The 20,243-nt window shown below is 37.0% G+C and overlaps 1 protein-coding gene across 1 annotated transcript in view; it reads right to left on the bottom strand.

The window, feature by feature from the left end:
* Window positions 1-18,385, bottom strand: part of LOC128866352 (uncharacterized) — a 69,189-nt gene extending 50,804 nt beyond the window's left edge. The window contains exons 1-2 of the mRNA XM_054106999.1: window positions 16,008-18,385; window positions 6,251-7,897 (exon numbers count right to left, since the gene is read on the bottom strand). Of these exons, the coding sequence (XP_053962974.1) occupies window positions 6,251-7,546 (1,296 nt within the window). The 5' untranslated portion in view covers window positions 7,547-7,897; window positions 16,008-18,385. The remainder of the gene's footprint in view (window positions 1-6,250; window positions 7,898-16,007) is intronic.
* Between the last annotated feature and the right edge of the window lie 1,858 nt (window positions 18,386-20,243).

Genomic DNA, 20,243 nt, shown 5'->3' with positions numbered 1-20,243 from the left:
CTCTTTTGAGTTTAAGTAATCAAATTTTGTGCGTACTTTTGAGCGTTGCATTCTATAATAAAAGTTGTGAACGTGAATCCTGTGAACTAAAAGTGAAGAAAAATCTATTATTATTCAAACTGACAACATAACATTGTACATCCAGTGACTCACAGCTTACTTGATGTGAGCATATTTTGATGAGAAAACTATTTGTTTCTATATTTTTTCTGCAAGCTTTGTTTTTGTTATTGTTCTTTCTGCAGTGGTAAACAGTACGCACATATTTCATTACAAGTCGTTTACATTTTTTTATTAAATTTAATAAACATCGAGTCATTTTCTTTTTTCAAAAAAAGTATTACCTGCATCAAATAAGCTGTGAGTCTCTGTATTTATACTTGTATAATTATCTTTTTAAAATGAAGGGCTTAAGCACTAAACTAACTATACTAAGGAAGAGAGAGTGGTCTTTATACTTAGTTTTAAACTGTTCCAAGATATCGACCCTAAGCATAAAGCCCATATTGCACGAGAATGGCTCCTCTTTAGTTATTGCTACACCTCACCAATTACCCTATTTAAACCCTGTGGAAAACTTGTGGGGCGAGTTGGAGCTCCGTGTGTGACTGAGACCAGTTTCTTCTCCTAGGGAATTGAAAGAAAGAGTACAGGAAGAATGTACGAACATCGGACCAAATTATACGCAAAAAATAATTAAAAATATGCCAACACGTTTATGCGATGTTATTAGAAACAATAGATTTAGTACTAAATACTAATTTTGTTTTTTTAAGCTTTTTGTATAATAATTCCTTTACCGCATTGAAAAACCGAATATTAATGTTGTATGAATTGTTGCCTTTTTTGTGTGTTTCTTCTCCTATTTTGTTCATGGCTATTAAATATTTTACCCATTGCCAATATATTTAACTGAAATAAATACATATGTCAAACGCATATCCAAAAATAAAAATAAACTGATTTTTTCAAATATTATTTACGAATAATTCAAATTTAGAGCTGTACGTATACCAAAAAGCACCAGGAATGTTTAATTGAAACGAACCGCGCTCGTGGGAATCGGTCCATATTTTTTCCTTGTGTTGGTAGGACTATAGGACCAGAAATGTGGGCAAATAATTCTTGGATTTTGCATTATGTTAACGCGCCATCGCACCAAGCCCAAATTGTGCGAAATTATTTGACCGAACACCAAGTGAATACCATCGTCCAAGCACCGTATTCACCTGATATGGCCCCGTGCAACTTCTTTTTGTTTCCCAAGTTGAAGTTACCACTTCGTGGTAGGACATTTCAGTCGATAGAGGAGATCAAAGAGAATGTGACGAAGGAGCTGAAGGCCATCCCTTCGTCGGCCTACCAGGGGTGCATGGAGGACTGGATTAAACTTTGACACATGTGTGTTGCTTCAGACGGGTCATATTTTGAAGGACATAAAATAAATTTACCTGAAATTTAATTCTGTTTTGTTTTATTTAAACATACCCGGTACTTTCGGATCATAGGGTATATAGTAATAGATTAGGTTTTTTGTAAAAACTTTCATTGCTACACTATGAGACATAAACGATATATTACGATAAATTCCAAGAATGATAGAAAGAAGTTTGCGTCCATCAGAGAGTGCGTGACGTCACGTTTTTCCAAGTTGTGCAGTATTGCCAACCATTTGCTCTTCGCAATAAATTTTGTGCTTTTTTATACCGAAAATGCGGAAATTTTCGTGTTTGTTTCTTTTAGTGCTAATGAAAATTAGTTGGTTCTTATAAAATTTCATATTTTGAAAGTGTGAATTTAATTTTTTGCTCCTTTTAAGGTTATGCAAGAATATTAAATGTCCCTCTCTCAAGTATTTTTAAGGTTGAAAACCTTTTTACATACTTTAAAGGGCGTTTGAATTTACTGAATGCGGAGTAAAACCATAGAGGTGTAAATGTTTCTTCCGGCCATCAATCCTTAGTGGGACATAGGGCATCAAAATGTGTATTCACAGCAAAAATAAGCATCAAAATACCAGAAAATACTGAAGAAACCTTAACGACATTTTTACAAAAAGAGTACCTTGTTTGGTTACATAACCTGAAATATAGCAAATAAGTCGTTCCCATAACAAAAGAGTTTCTTTTAACAAAAAAACTCATGAATTAAATTGTACATATCCATAACACATTTATTTAAAAAAGAAACGCACATTCAAAAGACAATTTGTCACGCATACAAAGTTCTTTAATTGATTCAATAAAAATTTGTTGGGCTATTTTCTTTGAATGGGCATTTTAGTGCGTTTTTATATCCAAAGCTAGGCAACACTGCAGTAGCGAGAGAGAGATTTGACTGCCAAAAGCAGAAGACACCAACAACACCTGCAATTGCGGGCAATGCCACCAGATGTTAAAAAAAAGTAAAGCTAAATAAAACTGAGTGAATTATTTAACTAATTATTAAAAAATGTATATTTTAAAAAAATATTGACATTACTTTTAATTAGAACAGGCTAGAAAAATGTCATGAAGAAAGAATTAAAACTCCGAGATTAAATAACAAAAAAAAAATGCTAAATCCAGTTACGAAAATGGTAATCTGGCCATACTGGAGCTAAAATCACGTAACTCGTTGCCAAATTCGCTGAGAGCAAAGTAACGGGACCACAATAGGCGCCATCTCATTATTCTTTCCATCATGGATAAATTCAGAAAAAAATGAGATAAAAGTCAAAGAAGGTTTTGACTTACTTCAAATGTTTATTTGCCATAAAATATATGGGCTACAAAACTGTATAGTGATATTTTTTTCAAAAATTATAATCAGAATGTTTGAAATTTTGTGGAATTTTTATAAATCTGGTACAAAGTTTCAAATTTATATTATTATGAAATTTGTTACAGAATTAATTATATTTAAAAAAATTTATTGAAATTAAAAAACAAATAAGTTAATTTTTTATATGCCATGAATTCTCAGCAGGCACTCACTGCTGCATTGCCATCTCTACAAAAAACGCCATTCGCTGGTGCAATAGTCGTGTTACAGCTGTAAAACTATTCATACATACATACATATGTATCTATTTACATAGATGCACTTGTTTTGCAAAATTTAAAGTCTAGCGATATGTACTTGTATTGACTTGGGCCATCCGACTGTGTATGCTGCACGCGGATATGTCTGTATGCGCGCTCACAAGGATAAAAATCGTGAAAAGTCGAGCAGTGATTGTGCAACTTTGTTTGCCTGCCTTCCCATTGGATTTCATTGTGATCGACTTAATTTTCCAAATGCTCTCGCTAGTCCTTCTTTCTTTTCATCCACAAGCAAGGTCAAATGTCATAGAGCAAAATTATTTAATTGTGTGTTTAACTCAAGAGAAACCCCTAAAATAAAAATGGTGGCATATGTTCGTGTGTATCTTATAAACATATACATGCATATGTACATATATTATGAATAATATTGTGTAATACTTATATATGTGTATGTATGCAGCCCAACCTGTTAGTTCTGAACTATCTTAAAATCGGTTTGCTTTTAAGCTGAATTATTTCGTCTTCTGCTTTTTTCAATGCTAGCAACTGGTAATGCCCTCTTCTTCTTCTTCTGCATTCATGTCATCCCCGGTGAGGCATAGGACCTCCAATGACCTAGGAAATGTTAATTTTCGGTATATGCGTCGGTATCATGCCCTAACGGCACAGGGACTTATTGACAAGTGGAACATTAAGTATGGGAAATCTTGAAGTTTCCAATTGGTGTCATTTTGGCCGTGAAAGGTAAAATGATTCCACAGTGATTGGGGAGTGCTGCTGGGATGACAGTTCTTGGTCGGATATAAATCCGGGTCCTTCTTTAAATGCCACTTGCAAGCCTGAGTAATCGGTATTGGCATAATGTAGAGTGAAGTGACGTGGAAATCACTGATGACAGAGAATTGGGCACTGATGATTTTTCAAATAAAAAACAGAAACTACAATGGTTACTATATTATCTCGGAGTTGTTGTTGTTATAGCAGAGCATCAATCCTTGCAAGTGCGGTGTAGTCACCGAGTGTCATCGCCCATCTCATCTAACGGTACGCCCAGGAAACATGCTCTTTCGACAGGTTGAGTCCAGAGGGAGATGAGTGTTAGGTGAGTAGGTTTAATATATTAGGTCATGTGAATAGGTGGTTGATATTGTTGTTGTAGCAGCAAAAATAATCCTCATGCATGTGCGGGGAGTGCTGCTGGAGTGGCAGTCCTTGGACGGATATATAGTAAATCCGGGTCGTTCGGCAACATAGAACCGACTGTCGGTGGAACGGGAATAGGTGGTTAGAGTGACGTGAAGTACACTTGACAGGGCTAATTTACTGAGGCGGCAACCCTTAGTCGGGAATAACCCGAATCATTCCGATAGCGTAGAACCGGCTGCCATGGGAATGGGCGGTGTGTTGTACACATATTGGGTATGTCGGGGTCGATTCTGGATGAGTAGGAGTTTAACCTGCTACACTATTCAGAACTCAATTGAGCCAAAGTTACGCGGGTCTCACGAGGCAGCTGAAGCTTTTTGTCTGCAATGGGTGGTGGGTGAACTCTGTTTACGGCATTACGGAATTGGCAGTTTTGGAAGATGATAAAAAAAAAAAATTCGTTTTATGTCTGTCTGTATTTTGCCCAATTCAGTAGTTGCCGTCGTGTCTGGTACTGGATCTTGTCATTAGACATTTTTATGGCAGGCGGTTCTACGTGCGGGAATGACTTGGGTTTTCCCCACCCAAGAGCTGCCGCCCCAGTACACTAGCCGTGTCTAGTGCGCCCTCATTAACTCGGAGTCAGAACCTTTGGTTTATAAGCTCTACGTAGACTTTAATCTTACGGACTACGTCATCAGAGTTTTAATCATAACGAGTGCCGCATTGAGCATGCCCCCGGTAATTACTAGGGAATAGGTTTTCTCGCTTTTGGAGATGAAAGAGATGGAATAATTAATTTGTAATTATTAAGTATATGTACACTGTACACTGCGTTGTATAAGAGAGAGGAGAGCGAATTATTGTTATTGAAGAGTTTTGAAATTTTTTCACATTTTAATCAGATTGTTCAGAAATTTTGCGTGCGAGTATATGCATTGAGTTCCGATATAAAAAGTGGAAGTTTCAAAGGCTGAAATTTCGTGTAGATTTTTGACAATTTTTTTTTCCGTATAAAAAATTTCGAGCATTCGTAAAATGAAGAAAATATGCAAGACCAATGACCTGATGACAGGGAAATTTCCCTCGACTATCAGCGGGCTCATGCAATATGCGTCAGGGTAACTCCATAAATGGGCGACGTCAAAAGGTCTAATGGTTAACCCAGCCAAGACCGAAATAGGTCTATAGATGGAGTAACACTAACCCTATTGAACCAAGACAAGTTTTATTTTTTTCCTTTTTCACTCCTCTCGGGAGCATAGGGCCTCGACAAGACTCTGCCTTGTGTTGGTTTCGTTAGTCTGTTTTTTTTTATTTCTGACAGCGTAGGTGATTAGCCAGCCACTAACCAAGACAAGTACCTTGGCGTAATTCTGAACTGAAAGCTTTCTTGGAAAAGGAACGCCGAAGAAAGGATGAAAAAAATTTGTAATGAGAATCCGTGCTAAATATCTTGGCGATTATTTCTTTGAAGACCTGGGAAATTTGCAAAATGTCTTACTGGAGGGAAAAGTAACCTTCTCAAAAAGATCTAAGAGGCTTAAGCAACATTTTTATATAAATATAATTGGCGGGTACACCCTATTTGTGGTGTGCGTCTACAGTTTCAATTCGAATCTGAACGGCAAATACTTTTATGAGGAGCTTTTTCATGGCAGAAATACACTCGGAGGTTTACTATTGCCTGCCAAGTCGCGACCGCTATTAGAAAAATGTTTTACTCAATTTTGGCGTTTTCACCGAGATTCGAACCTACGTTCTCTCTGTGAATTCCGAATGGTAGTCACGAACCAACCCATTCGGCTACGGCGGCCGACTTATTTAGGAGGTGGAAATTAACTGCAGGTATCACAATGAGCCTTAGGGCCACCGAGTGATTACGCTGAGAGTATTTCATCGTATTGATCTTTCACTACGAGCCTGCTTGACTACCTTTGCGTTCAGAAAAAAGTAAAATTTTCATATCTCTTGAGCATTTCACATTAGTATGAAAATTTAAACTACATCTACATATGTATGTAGGTATGTAAGTGGCAATCTTTTGGTATATTTTACTCAAATAAAAGAAGACTTACCTGTAAATCTGGCGCTGTACCACCGGGTTGTGCTAGATCACAGGCTGATATCCAGGGATTGAGTCGAGTCAACGGTGACTCGCTTTCGAATATCAACCATTTGGTATTTCGAACACTGTTGTCACTGTCCGTCGCAAAAGTGTGGCTCAAACCATTCTCACTAATCGCAGCTACAAACGAAATGTCGGCAACTGCCGTTAAACTATCATGGCTGTTTTCTATACTTTTCGCAAACACTTTTTCTTTTATGTTTTGGTTATTGTTTCCCTTTACAACAACTTTGTCTTTATCTTTTCCATTTGTATATTTTTGCTCATTTTGGAATTCAGCAGTTTCTCCGCTACCATTCTCATTGCCAATATTTCTTTCGTTGGCAGTATAATTATCGTCCTGCGGGTCTTGTTGTTGGTTATCAACAGCACTAGCTAACGAGCTCTCACTCACACCACTCGTTGAGTCTTCGCTTGCCGCATCGTAATCATCCACAATAACATAACCAATTTTGTCATCGGTAAATTTCGTTAGTCGATCAAACGACTCTTCTGACAGAAGATCGTCCTCGGCAACCAAGGCTAATATATCGTCCTCATCGAAGGATCGCGATGCGTCTGCTGAATTGGAAGGGAATTGTACAGGAAGTGCTTCGGAATCCCCACTGACACTAGTACCAGCAGCTGTGATGCCTTCACTGTTCTTGTCCTCCACACTAATTATGCCGTCCTCAAGTTCATACCCACTACCGCTTTCGGACCCAACAGTGCTTCCTTCTTTGTTCACGCTATCGCCAACACTGATGTCAGCGGTGACACCTTCGCCGCCGTCGCTTTCCGCGTTTTGATTTCTTTCGCCTGCGTTTTTGTTGTGTATTATTCTCGTTTGCCTGGTGGCACGTGAATTCGATTTTAAACCGGAAAGTGTTTCCAACCGTAGGTGTAGATCGTCTTGGATTATTTTATGTCTCGGCGGTACAAAGGGGGGCAAATAAAATAAGCTGTTGTATATATAATTGTAATCGCCTATACGATAGGTTTTTCCTCCCGTTTCTTTTTGAGGATGGTTTGGCAATGTTTTAGTATCTGCTGTTAGGACGCCACCTCCACCGAGATATTCCGGAAACAGTAGAGAAGGTGTCGTTGGTTCGAAGCTGGTGTCCGAAGTAGTAGTGGTGAAAAAAGCCGATGGTGACGATGGTGATGTGGTCGATGAAGATGATTTTGAACTGGTGCTGGTGCTGCCACGCCGAGCCCCCGAAATAAACGCAAGCGCCATCACGACCAGCCCGGGTCCTGGCCGCATATTGACCTCGGGTTCGGCGGTGCTAGCATGGTGCAGGCCCGCTTGAGACGCGCTTGCGACTCCAATTTAATTTAGATAATGATGGGCTCATGGCCCCATCATATTTTATAAATTATTTTGATAACAGTACTTTGTGACAAATAGTTTCAATTTTCGCGCTTCTCTCAAATATTTTTACTGCGCTATATATTTATGTATATAACGTGATTTATGTATATAAATGTATATATATATATACGCATATATATATATATATATATGTCAATGTGTTTGTACAAATTAAATTAAGCTAGAGCGTTATTTTGATATTTGATGCCAATCCGAAGAGTTTAGTTGTGGGCAAACTTCGACCTGGAAGAGAAAAGAAAACTGCATTAGAATTCAGCGGCAATAAAGAATTTTGCTCAAAAACGATATGCTAGAGAAGACACTAGTGGGTAAAGATTAGCAATGTCAAAAAATTTAAACAAACAAACTTAAATGGAGCAACTGAATGTTTCTGTTGTTGTTGTAGCAGTAACTTTGCCCTGGCATTGTAGTGTAATCGCCGGTCGCCTTCGTCTAGCTCATCTAACGGTAGGCCCAGGAAACTAAATAGCTCTTTTGACAGGTTGAGTCCAGAGGGAGAGGGGTGTTAGATGAGTGGGTTTTAAAGGGGATGTGAAGCAACTGCCTGTCTTACGCGGCGCATTTTTTCTCATAATAATGTTGCATTTATTCTGCTCCTTGCCTAGGCTGTATAACTTTCGTACTCTTCTACACACTCATGGGGCTGGATGTTCTTTTCACAAAATGTTGCACTCGAACCGGGCAAAAGTGCTACATTTTCTACCCTATATAAAACGTGAGAGTGATTATTATACTGAGGGTGTTCATTAGCTGATTTTAATTTATCTGTTAATACAAATTCTTCAAAATAGTTGGGCGAAAACTTTAATTGCTACCAAAAGATTGAGGAAATCGTTAAATTTTACTATCCCAAATATCAATGGGTATTAATGAAGTCTGGAACGACTCGCACAAAAAATCTCTTTTCTTATTTTTTTTAAATACTTGTGTCAACACTTTCTGAAAAAAAAACTAAAAAACAATTTTAATTAAAAAACTCGAACATTTTAAAAGCTTCAAATACAAATTTGTTGAAAAACAAAATCGAAGGCGATTATACATATTATATTTACGCCATTATATAATTTTTCTTGATTAATTCCAATATTTGGCTTTTGCTTTTTGAAATAATTAAAAGAAATCAAAATGTCAGTTTACTTTTTTCAACCTATAAAAATAAATATAAAAAGCAAATGCGAGAAACGAAAATAAACTTTTGAACATAAATTATAGGTATAATAAAACATAAATAAAAATATATAATAAAAAAGCAATAAGAAAAAATTTATTTTTATTTGTTAACACCCAACAAATTTCAGTTTGACTCAACATTAAAAAATTTGGCCAATAAAAACAGCAGCCATCCACTTATTGTTTATCAGAGAGAAAAGGTGGTCTCACCACGTAGCAAATTAGTTACCCCTCTAGCGAAAGTTCGAAAACTTTTCTAAAATAAAAATGAATGGCAAAGCTGTCTGTCGAACGGTATTCGGTTCTAAGTTACCGGAATTAACCGGATTTATTAGGTGCGCAACTAAGTTCCCGCTGTTTGTCAATAGATCCCGCCAACAGTCTGTGCTAGTCGATTCTAACATAACCTAAACGTCAAAAATCAAGCTTAGACATATGGTAAACAAACTGCTTCGACACATTAGTGATTTTGTTTTGGCATCATATACTTTTGGTTTTGTGAAAATGTCTGATTTTGTGCCGAATAATCGTCATTTGCGGGAAGTGTTGATTTTCCTCTTTCATTCGAAAAAAACCGTGACTGAAGCGCATCGAGAGCTACAAAAAGTTTACGAAGATGCTGCTTTAAGTGAAACAACGTGCCGAGATTGGTTCCGTCGCTTCAAAGACGGTGATTTTAATGTTGACGACCGTCCGCGTGAAGGAAGGCCAAAAACCTTCGAAGACGCTGATTTTGAGGCATTGCTCAATGAGGATCTGTGTCAAACGCTAGAAGAGCTTGCTTCAGTATTAGGAGTTACGCGCCAATCCATTTCCAAGCGATTGCATGGTTTTCAAATGATTCAGAAACAGGGGACTTGGATTCCTTATGAGTTAAAACCAAGGGATGTTGAATTACTCCAGCGGCAAAAAAGGAAGAGGTTTCTTCATCACATCGTGACGGGTGATGAAAAATAGATTCATTACAGCAATCCAAAGAAAAGAAAGTCATGGGGAGTGCCCGGTCATGTTTTTACGTCGTCGCCTCGGCCGAATATTCACGCTGCGAAGGTTATGCTATGTATTTGGTGCGACCAAGTTGGTGTTATTTATTATGAACTGCTAAAACCAAGCGAAACTATCACTGGGAATCGGTATCGACTTCAATTGATGCGGTTGAGCCGAGCACTGCGCGATAAGCGGCCGCAATACGCGGAGAGGCATGAAAAAGTGATTATACAGCATGAGGGCCTCAAGTTGCCAAGCCCGTTAAAACCTACCTAGAAATATTGAAATGGGAAACCCTACCCCACCCGCCATATTCTTCAGATATTGCGCCGTCCGATTATCACCTGCTCCGATCGATGGTGCATGGTCTAGTTGACCAGCAGTTCCATTTATATGAAGACATCAAAAAATGGCTTGATCCGTGGATAGCCTCAAAAGATGAACAGTTTTACCGCGACGGTATACGAGATCTACCAGAAAGATAGGAAAAAGTAGTAGCCAGCGATGGGCAATACTTTCAATGATTCACTTGTACCCATTTTTTTTTTTCAGAATAAAGTTGTATTTTCATCAAATACACAGCGGGAACTTAGTTGCGGACCTAATATAATATATGCCACCAAGGATGCCACTCCAGCAGCATTACCCAAATATGTATGGGGAATGCTTATACTGTGACAACAACAACACTGCGTGTTTTTACCAGGCTTTTTTAACTCCTTATCATATGTATGTACAAATGTATGTATTCTTTTTCTAGACCGAGTATAAAAATTATAAATATATAGGGCGCTCAGAAGCAAATGTAGAGCAGGAAGAAGATCTCCTATTTTGTTTCGACAGCTTGGGGAAATACTTTAAAACTTGTTTGTTGATGACATCAACTTGCCATTTTGGAAGTTCATTTTTAGTTTGTAAGAGCTTTCTTCGACATACCCTCAGTCCCTTTATCAGATATGTACAGGCTAAAGTATCATTAAATATCCTGAGTTTAATGAGGAAGCTGAGTCTGGATGTGGTAGTGGAATGCGCTGAGGGCACAAAAGACCATGAGTTCAAGATACGGTGCACTAGACAGAGCTAATTTACTGGGGCGGCAGCCCTTGGACGCGAAAAATCCGAGTCATTCCGGTGACATAGCACCGGCTGCCATGGAAGCGCACTCATCTAATACTACTCTCCCTCTGGACCCAATCTGTCGAAACAGCAAGTTTCCTGGGCCTACCGTTAGGTGAGCTAGACGAAGACGACCGGTGATTTACATTACACTGACAGGGTTTAGGGTTGCTGGTACAACAACAACCATGAGTTCGAAGTGCAAACCTCGAAGTAGTCTATCTATCAATAAATGCGTATAAATTTTACTATGTCCTTTTGTTTTATTATCATACTTATGAACTAACTTTCATTTTGAATCAGAAATTATATTTAAAATCCATTTTGTTAATATTTTGTATATTCTTTCGCAGGAGAGCTTCTCAAACACTATTGATGGAAATTTTTCTTGAGCAAAATAGTGAATATCTAAATCCCGGCATCGCGGGATTGTCATAACGAAATGCCGAAAAATAAAAAATAATAATTTAAAAAAATAATCCAAGTTAATGCCAAGCAAAAGAAGAAGTGTTCCCTTTGGATTCAAACGGCTTCACTGAATGGATGTAGGCAATAATGCATGGTGTTCCCCAGGCAGTCGGTTCTATGTTACCGGAACAAACCGGAACAAAATCCAGCGAAGGACTGTCACTTCTGTAGAATTCCCGAAAATTTATATGGAATGTTTCATGATGTTATGACAACACCAACAACCACAATGAATGGGAGGGAGATAGCGCATGGTCTACAGGGTATGAAATGACGCGATTTTCCGTACTGGATTTCGTATAGATGGCATCATAGGGTGATTTGTGGTTTTTCGAATTTCAGTTGCTACATTATCCACTGTACGAATAATACAATAAGGCAGTGATACGACCCGGATTTATATCCGGCCAAGGACTGTCACTTCAGCAGCATTCCTCGTATATGCGCTGCTACAACAATAACAACAACAGCGAATCTTACATCTATGCATTGAGCCAGAAACAGCAATCAAGAGTATAGGCGTTCCAAGATGAGCTTAATCCAACAAAAGTTGTATCTTTGTCTTGAAAAATCTGGTCATGTCGCAAAAGTACCACTAGAGAAACTTAAAACAGTCAATTCTGAGTGGTACCCAAACAACCGTCGAAGACGAATCATCTTTTACTAAGACAATGAATGAGAGCTCTTACATATTGGGAGAGAGGTTTTGAGCACTCAAAAGGTGGAATTAATGGGTCATTCGCCTTACAGCCTTGATTTGGCACCTAATGATTTATTTTTGCTGCAGAACATCAAAAATAAAATGCGAGGTCAACGTTTTCCAACACCTAAAGAAGCTGTTGGGGCCTTTAAACAGCTCGCTTTGGAGGTATCCACTTCTAAAAACAAAAGTGCTTTGAAAATTTGTTCAAGCGAATGCAGAAGCGCATTAACTTCTAGAGATAATATTAGTTTGGTAGATGGCTGAGAGCACTTCTTGTACTACGATCAAGCAATTTAAAGTTTATGCTCGTTGTCAAGGTGACATTTCACACTAAAAAAAATCGTTTGCTGATTATTCCATTAAGTTGCAAGTTACAGGACTTTGAGAATGGAAGCCTGCAAAAAGAAAATTCGGTACATTTTACAGTTTTTGTTTGGTAAAGGGAACAGATACCAGTAAAATTTCGAAAAAAAAATTTGCCGGAAAAAGTATTTTCGAGAAAAACGAGTTTAAAGTTTGAGGTACAGGAGCGCGCGGACCGCTCTCTACCTAGTTAATGGGCTGTAGAAGCTATATTATTGGGAATTTCCACATGAAAATTTCACTGTACATATATTCTTAAGATACTATATTTTCAAAATATTTGAAAAAAAAATCGAGTTTTTTTTAATTCTGGACGTATGTAACCCCTTAAAAATATGCCGCAAATAATTTTGTATTATTATTATTATTATTTTTTTAAGTAAATAAATTGCATGGTGAGAGAAAATAGGATAACGATTTTTAGTACATTCAATCCTATTTTGACACTTGTGACAGCCACGTATAGCAGCAAATTCTTAATCTCAATGTCTGAGATGTCATTAATTAAGAAAGGCTTACCGAAAGAGCGAAGTGTGCCTTAGCTAGCCCTGGACATTCACATAAGTAGCGGAAAAGACTTTATTTCACCCCTTCCGCTTGAAAGTTTCTGCAGATGGGATTGGAAGAGAGGTTGAGTCTGCCTGCATGATCCTTCCAATGAAATGTTTTTTTTCATAAAATGTTAAGAATATGTCAAACAAATTTTAGAACGTAAATTTAAGTATTTCTCATATTATAGATCGTCTACCGTGACGACTCTATTCTTTGCGTTCGAGCGCTGGGGGAGGTATAGTTACGTTGCCGACTTTAGACGCGTTTTTTCTCAAACCTATATTTTCGAATTGACGTACACTCAAAAAGTTATTGACCAATCTCCCTGAAATTATGGTATTACTTTCTAAGTGAGTTTACAAGTTTTCGAAAATTTGTTGAAAAAATAATTTCTTCGAAGCAAAAATAGTAGGAAAATTCGCCTCGAAATTAATTTTTTTCTTTGAAGGATTTTATTCCGCGATTTTTTTTTTTTTTGTAATTCATATAGAAATTATGACATTAATAAACAAAAAACATTTTGGTTTGGTTGATTGAGAAGCCCCGCTGCGACCTTCCTGGAAGAATTGAGTGTACATCCGCCATTTTAAATGATTAAAATAAAAAAATAAAAATTTATATTCATCATCATCATTAGCATTACAGTCTTGTGCAGACCATTGCTTCCACAACTACGGTTCTCCACTCCGATCGATTCTCTACTACTCCTTTCCAGTTTGTGATACCCATTTTCTGCAGGTCGGCTGTGACCTCATCTACCCAGCGTTTGTTTGGTCTCCCTCGACATCTCCGTCCAATTGGTTGTCTATGGAACGCTATATTGGCAGCTCTCCATTTGGGCATTCGGTACATGTGCCCCAGCCATCTGATTCGTTGACTTTTTATAAAGCGTATTGCGTTTCCATTACGTATCAATGTGTCTAGCTCATGATTGTATCTTATCCGATACGTTCCGTCATCTCGCCGGGAAGGACCATATATTGTTCGCAGTATCTTTCTTTCAAACCTTAGTATTTGGTCCATGTCTTTTGTTTTAAGTACCCATACCTCACTGCTGTATGTTAGTATGGGTCTTATAAGCGCTTTATACATTGCTATCTTTTGATCTCTTGATAGCAATCGGGACTTGAATAATTTTATGTGAGCAAAGAATGCTTTATTTGCCGCACTTACTCGGTCATTTATTGCCACGGAAGTGTCAGAATTACTGCTGATGAAAAAACCTAAGTATTTAAATTTGTCGACCTTCTGTATGCATTCACCATCTATTTCAATGTGTGCATCTTCACTCGGTTTCTTTGCGAAGTGCATATATTTCGTTTTATCTATGTTTACCCGTAGACCCACTTCTAAAGCTGTGTTTTTCAATCGCATATAACTTTTCTTAAGCTCATGTTCATTCTGTGCAATCACGACAATGTCATCGGCATAAGCTAACACTTGCGAGCTGCAATTAAAAATCGAATTGCCACATTTCAGTTTGCATACTACCTCATGTAGTAATAAATTAAAAATTGTCGCTGATAGTGAATCGCCTTGTTTTACACCTGATGAAATGCTGAATTCGTTGGTAACATCTCCATTTATCATAACCTTGGCATTAGTGTTTGATAGTGTCATCTGAATTAGTTTTATAATTTTTACCGGTATACCTTGTTTAAGCATTATGTCGTTCAGACAGTTTCTATTGATGCTGTCGAAAGCTTGCTTAAAATCAATGAACAGACAGTGCAGATTTAGTTCGAACTCTCTGTGTTTCTCAAGAATTTGCATTAGTGTGAAACATTGGTCTGTTGTGGATCTACCCTGGCGAAAACCGCACTGGTAGTCATCCAAAATTTCCTCAGCATATACGCTCAACCTTTTGTTGAGTATATTTGTAAAGACTTTATAACCAGTGTTGAGGAGAGATATGCCTCGATAATTATTACAATTTGTTTTGTCGCCTTTTTTATGTAATGGTACTATAAGGCTATTGTTCCATTCTTCCGGTAGATGTTCGGTTTCCCAAATTTTGCGTATCAGTTCTGTTATCATGTTATTGAGTACTTCACCGCCGTATTTTAGAAGTTCTGCATTTATTTGGTCACTTCCGCTGCTTTTATTATTTTTTAACTTTTTCAGACTTTCTACCACTTCGTTACGACCCGGTGCTTCTATGAAGTTTTCTGCTGTAAAGTATGTCTCATCTATACAGTGTGGACCGTAGTCTGTTGCATGTTCTATATTCAGAAGATCACTAAAGTATTCTTGCCATCTATTCAAAATTTTTTCTCTTTCTGTTATTATTTCACCTTCCTTGTTTTTGCACAAATTTGTTCGTGGCTGATATGTCTTTGTTTGGCTTCTAATTGCGCTGTACATATTTCTTACATTTCCTTGACTGAAAAATTATATTATTTTAATGTAAAAATAAACTGTATGCCAATTTTGAAAAAAAGATATTTACTTCTTCATTGTAAATAATTTTGATGAAAATCAGGGAAAATATGGCCGTTTACAGGTATCTGTCCCCTAAAGGCGAAATTCCTGCTGAAATTTTGAATGGTGTTTATGGTGCGAATACTGTAACAGCTAATTCGTGCAATTTTTTATCATTAACTAATTTTATGTGAAAAAGGACTCACACCATTCTCGAAGAAAACTACCCATATCCTGATAAATGTTTCCGCACAATAATGGGGCAGAAAAGTGTTCACAGAAAATTCAAGCACTGACAGCGCCAGCATTATGGCAACAAACTACTGACGAGTGTTAAAAAATAAGATTAATAATAATAATAATCAGTTAGTTAATTACTAAATTTCTCACAATTATTCTATTAATTCACTTTAATTTAGATTAAAAAAATTAAGCGCTTGAATCAAAGCTATAATGCAGTCTTCAGGTATGGAAACAATTTGCTTATGTTGCACACAGCACCGTATGTAGGTGTGTACGAATGTATGAAGCTGTTACATGGAGCCTCCTTACCTTTGTTATGCGAATAATTGCAGTTAGTACCGGTGTTTATTATTCCCACCAAAAGCATCAAAAGCTGTTAACGATTTTACCAGCAATTCTCAGCATGCTGTGACCACGACTTAAAATCCATAGGATACTGAAGCGGATACATGGCAAAAGCGAGGTTTCAATGTAAAAAGCGCGCAGTACGGTGTCACTACACGGGATGAAAATCCAAATTTATCGCTGCTAAATGTAATGCGATGGCGATGATATGTAGCAATAACAACGACGGTAACAAAAACATACAACAATATTGCGGGTGAAACGAAGACGAGTCGATCGATGATAGGTACCCCAAATTAGAAACTGCAGGCAATTAAGAAATGAATTGTGTTTGAAGGAGAAGCGGAATTATGTCTGCATGTTCCTACAAATAGTTCAGGCAGACAACGCACTATGCTCATATTTAGTTCCCTTGTAAACGCGATTAACCTTGAAATTACATGGCATATTCAATGCTCACAAACACTCTTTCGTTAGAATATTTTGGGAAGCGTTTCATTTTTTTTTTTTGCTGTTGTTTTTGTTTTGTGTTGAAGTAAGCCACCTGCAAAGCTCAGCTCGACTCAGCTCAGCTTAGATGCATATGAAATATGAATCTTGAATGCTCACAAACAATGTATTATCAATTGAGGACGATACTTTATTGAGCACAAATAAAACAGTTAGATATATTTTTTTATATTTGCATTTAAATCCATTATTATTTTCTCTTTGACACGACGCATTTTTCCCATTTTCGTTTCCAATTGGTTTTAGATACACTTTTGCAACTTGTAATCGTATGTGAGGAGAGCGTATTTTTCTCTTCATTTATTAGAACTATGGCGAGCAAATTGGTTTTAATTATACGCACTGAGACTCGATACAAGGAAACACATGGATTCTCATCGATACGCGATGCTCGTCGACATTCTCCGACTGTTTAACTCAATTCAGCTCAGCTTAGTTCAGTTCATTCCAATGCATTGCACCGCGCCACAACTCGCCCGTCGGTATTCTTGTGATCCGATACCGAAATGTTTAGCTCATTTTGAAAGGAATTCAATAAAGGTGGGAGATACGTCCGGGGTAAGGACAAGACGAAACACCAAAGTACTGACGAACGTAACAAAGGCAACTACAACCGCCAGGCGAAAAGCGTAAGGCGACAGCGAAACTACGAGACGCAGAGCCGAAAGCAAAACTCGAAGCGAATCGAAAACGAGACGAACTGCAAACGAACATAAAACGAACAGCGCCTAAATATGAAAATCCGTATATCCACAAAATTTTATATAATTCAACGTAGCCGTCGTCGTCGATGTTGTATAGAATGAATAGAAATTAGAAAGTTACGGCGAAGGAATATGAATTTTTCTCCTTTGTTTAGTTTTTTTTTTCTTTGACAATTTGCGGCGACTTAGTAACTTAAACTACAGATGTGTATAAGGTTAGAAATTTTTTCAATTTCACCTTTCATAGCCTCATACATTTTTTCGCATGCAGTGTTTTTTTTCTTTGCAATTTTATTGGTATTTCAAATTTACTTTCAATTTTTTGCGCAAGTTGTAATTTATTAGAAACTTGCATTTTGATAGGCACTCTTAATGTTTGAATTGATAAGTACACGTAGACGCAGTTTTTCGTAAAATACTTTTCAGTTTTCGAAATTCAGACTGTCTCCGAACGTTTTACATAAGTCCAGGACGGAAATATGACTGCGAGTTGAACTAAAAAAGCGAATACGAAGTTTGAGGCCGTTCACATCTATACCTTTATTTGCTCCATAATTATATAATTTATTTTATGTAAAATATACGCATTTTGTCGGAAGAAAACTCGTTCATTGTTTTCATATGAAGTACATCAGCTAAATTATTCATAAAACTAAACCAAAAATGGATGCCTCTTTTATTTGATTCACTTAATGTAATTTATAGCAATTTGCACTCCAAACATTTTATATTATAGCCAGCACACACAATTCCTTGGCAATAGAAAAAATTTCATATTCAACATTCGATATCTATACGCAATGAGATACTTTAAGTCCACTTAACTTCTGCGTGCATAGACATTTTTCACACTTGAATTTTTTCTTTCAATTGTCGTTTCCCCGTTCAAGTCGGTATTTGTACAAGGATTCTTCGATTTGATTCGATTGCAGTTGTACGATTGATTAGTGAAAATATTAATAATTTGTAGAAAATGAGAAAAAACGAGGAAATATATATGTATATCACTGTTAGAATTGTTTTTGTAAATTTCTACTTATTTGGAACATATTTATTGAAAATATATATTTAATATATTATTTGCGCGTTGCAGGATACACCGTACTACCCTGCTTCTTAGCTGATGGCCCCAAATGGCACTGACTGCGCCACAATTGCAGATGGCGCTAAATTGGAAAGGCAACCATGGATATCAATGAGAAGTGAAAGCAACGGGGTATACAAACTCGTGGTTGCGTATCGGCTTGCTCTCAATTTGCTGAGTTGCAGGAGTTGCCAATTGTGGCAGAACTGTGCGAGAGAGAGAGAGAGTGGCAAAGAGTCGCTAGCGGAACAAAATACTTGACCGCCGCCGCCTATACATACCGAAGCACAAATTTTAGCTCTTTTGTAAACAAAAGCTCAAAACACGTTTGTATTCCAAGAAAGCTTCCCACCAAGTAAATAATCGAAAGCGCCCGCAAGGGCATTCCGATACAACGATTAACTGCGGCACTCAAGTTTCATTCCTAACATTTTTTCATTCATTGGTGTCATAATATATTATTATGCAAAGTACACACGCTCCAAAAATAAATATAAAAATGACCTTATTGGATAAACGGTTAAATGAAAATTAAAATGTTTTAATTTTTGGTGCATGAAGTTAACGGTTGTACTATGAATTGGAATTCAGATTGTGCAACCAACTTTGTTTACATTTTTCTTTTTAGTTAATATATTTACACAGAAAAAAATTTAAAAGTTTTTTAAAATATATAAAAAAATTGTATAAGCAAACATATTAAAAATAAAAAAAGTAAAATATAATTAAAAATTAAAAAAATAAATTAAGGTTAGGTTAGGTTAGCCTGGTTGGCAATAAGCCACGCATAGACCTTTTGGTCCCTAGCGATACCAGGTGGAGACCGACCTCTATGAATACCTAAAGTAGACATCATGTAGGACGTCAGCGCTTTTGGCGAATCTAAGTAGGGCTGGGAGCTCCGCTTTTGAGACGTCTTCCAGACCCTCAAACAGTGGGGCTCCCAGGCATCTTAGTCTCGTTTTTAATAATGCCGGACAAACGCACAGAAGGTGTTCTAAAGTTTCCTCAACATCCTCTCTGCATTTTCTGCATTTGTCCGTGTTAGCAATCCCTATCTCGTACGCATGTGCAGCTAATAGATTATGACCTGTTAGCACACCTATGATAGTTCTGCATTCCTTTCGCGAGAGCGTAAGTACGAATTGAGTCAGTTTTTTGTCGTTAGTTCTACACATGACTTTTGCTGTTTTGCATGTGGTCAGGTTATTCCACCTAGCTTCCACTTGCACAAAAAAAATTAAAATAAAATAACAGAAAAATAAAAATAATTTTAGGTAAAATATAATTATGGTTGGCTGTTAATTTTTGGAATCAAACAAACTCATAGACAATGAGAGCTACAACTTATCTAAGACGGTCGCAATTAAATTTAGTCTTAACATACCAGTATAAAAAATGGGCGTGATTTTTATTGGATTTCCAAAACAATTATGGTGGATTTAAAAGAGGTGGATCCCTATGCTCCAACCGAAGTTAAAGGAAATTATATACAGCGACTCACAGGTTATTTGATGCAGGTAATACTTTTTTAGAAAAAAAAAATTCTCGATGTTTATTAAATTTAATAAAAAAATGTATACGACTCGTAGTGCGTATGTGCATACTGTTTACCATTGCAGAAAGAACAATAACAAAAACAAAGTTTGCTCAAAAAATATAGAAACAAATACTATAGTTTTCTCTTCAAAATATGCTCACAGCTTAAATGATGCAGTGTATTTTATATTTTCTCTGAGAATGCAATAACGGTGAAATGTATTATTTTCTCTTCAATAATATCGCTATTGAACGTTGGTTACAAAGTGTTCACAAATATTGTGGACGAGTGTATCAAAGTTTATGCTTATGAAATAATAGATGAATACCAGTGTGGCTTTAGAAGCAATCGATCAACAATTG

Source organism: Anastrepha ludens, chromosome 6, assembly GCF_028408465.1.
Source record: "Anastrepha ludens isolate Willacy chromosome 6, idAnaLude1.1, whole genome shotgun sequence".
Classification (NCBI taxonomy): Eukaryota; Metazoa; Arthropoda; class Insecta; order Diptera; family Tephritidae; genus Anastrepha; species Anastrepha ludens.
Note: the sequence above shows the minus strand (reverse complement) of the source record. Positions and strands in the feature narration are given on the sequence as shown.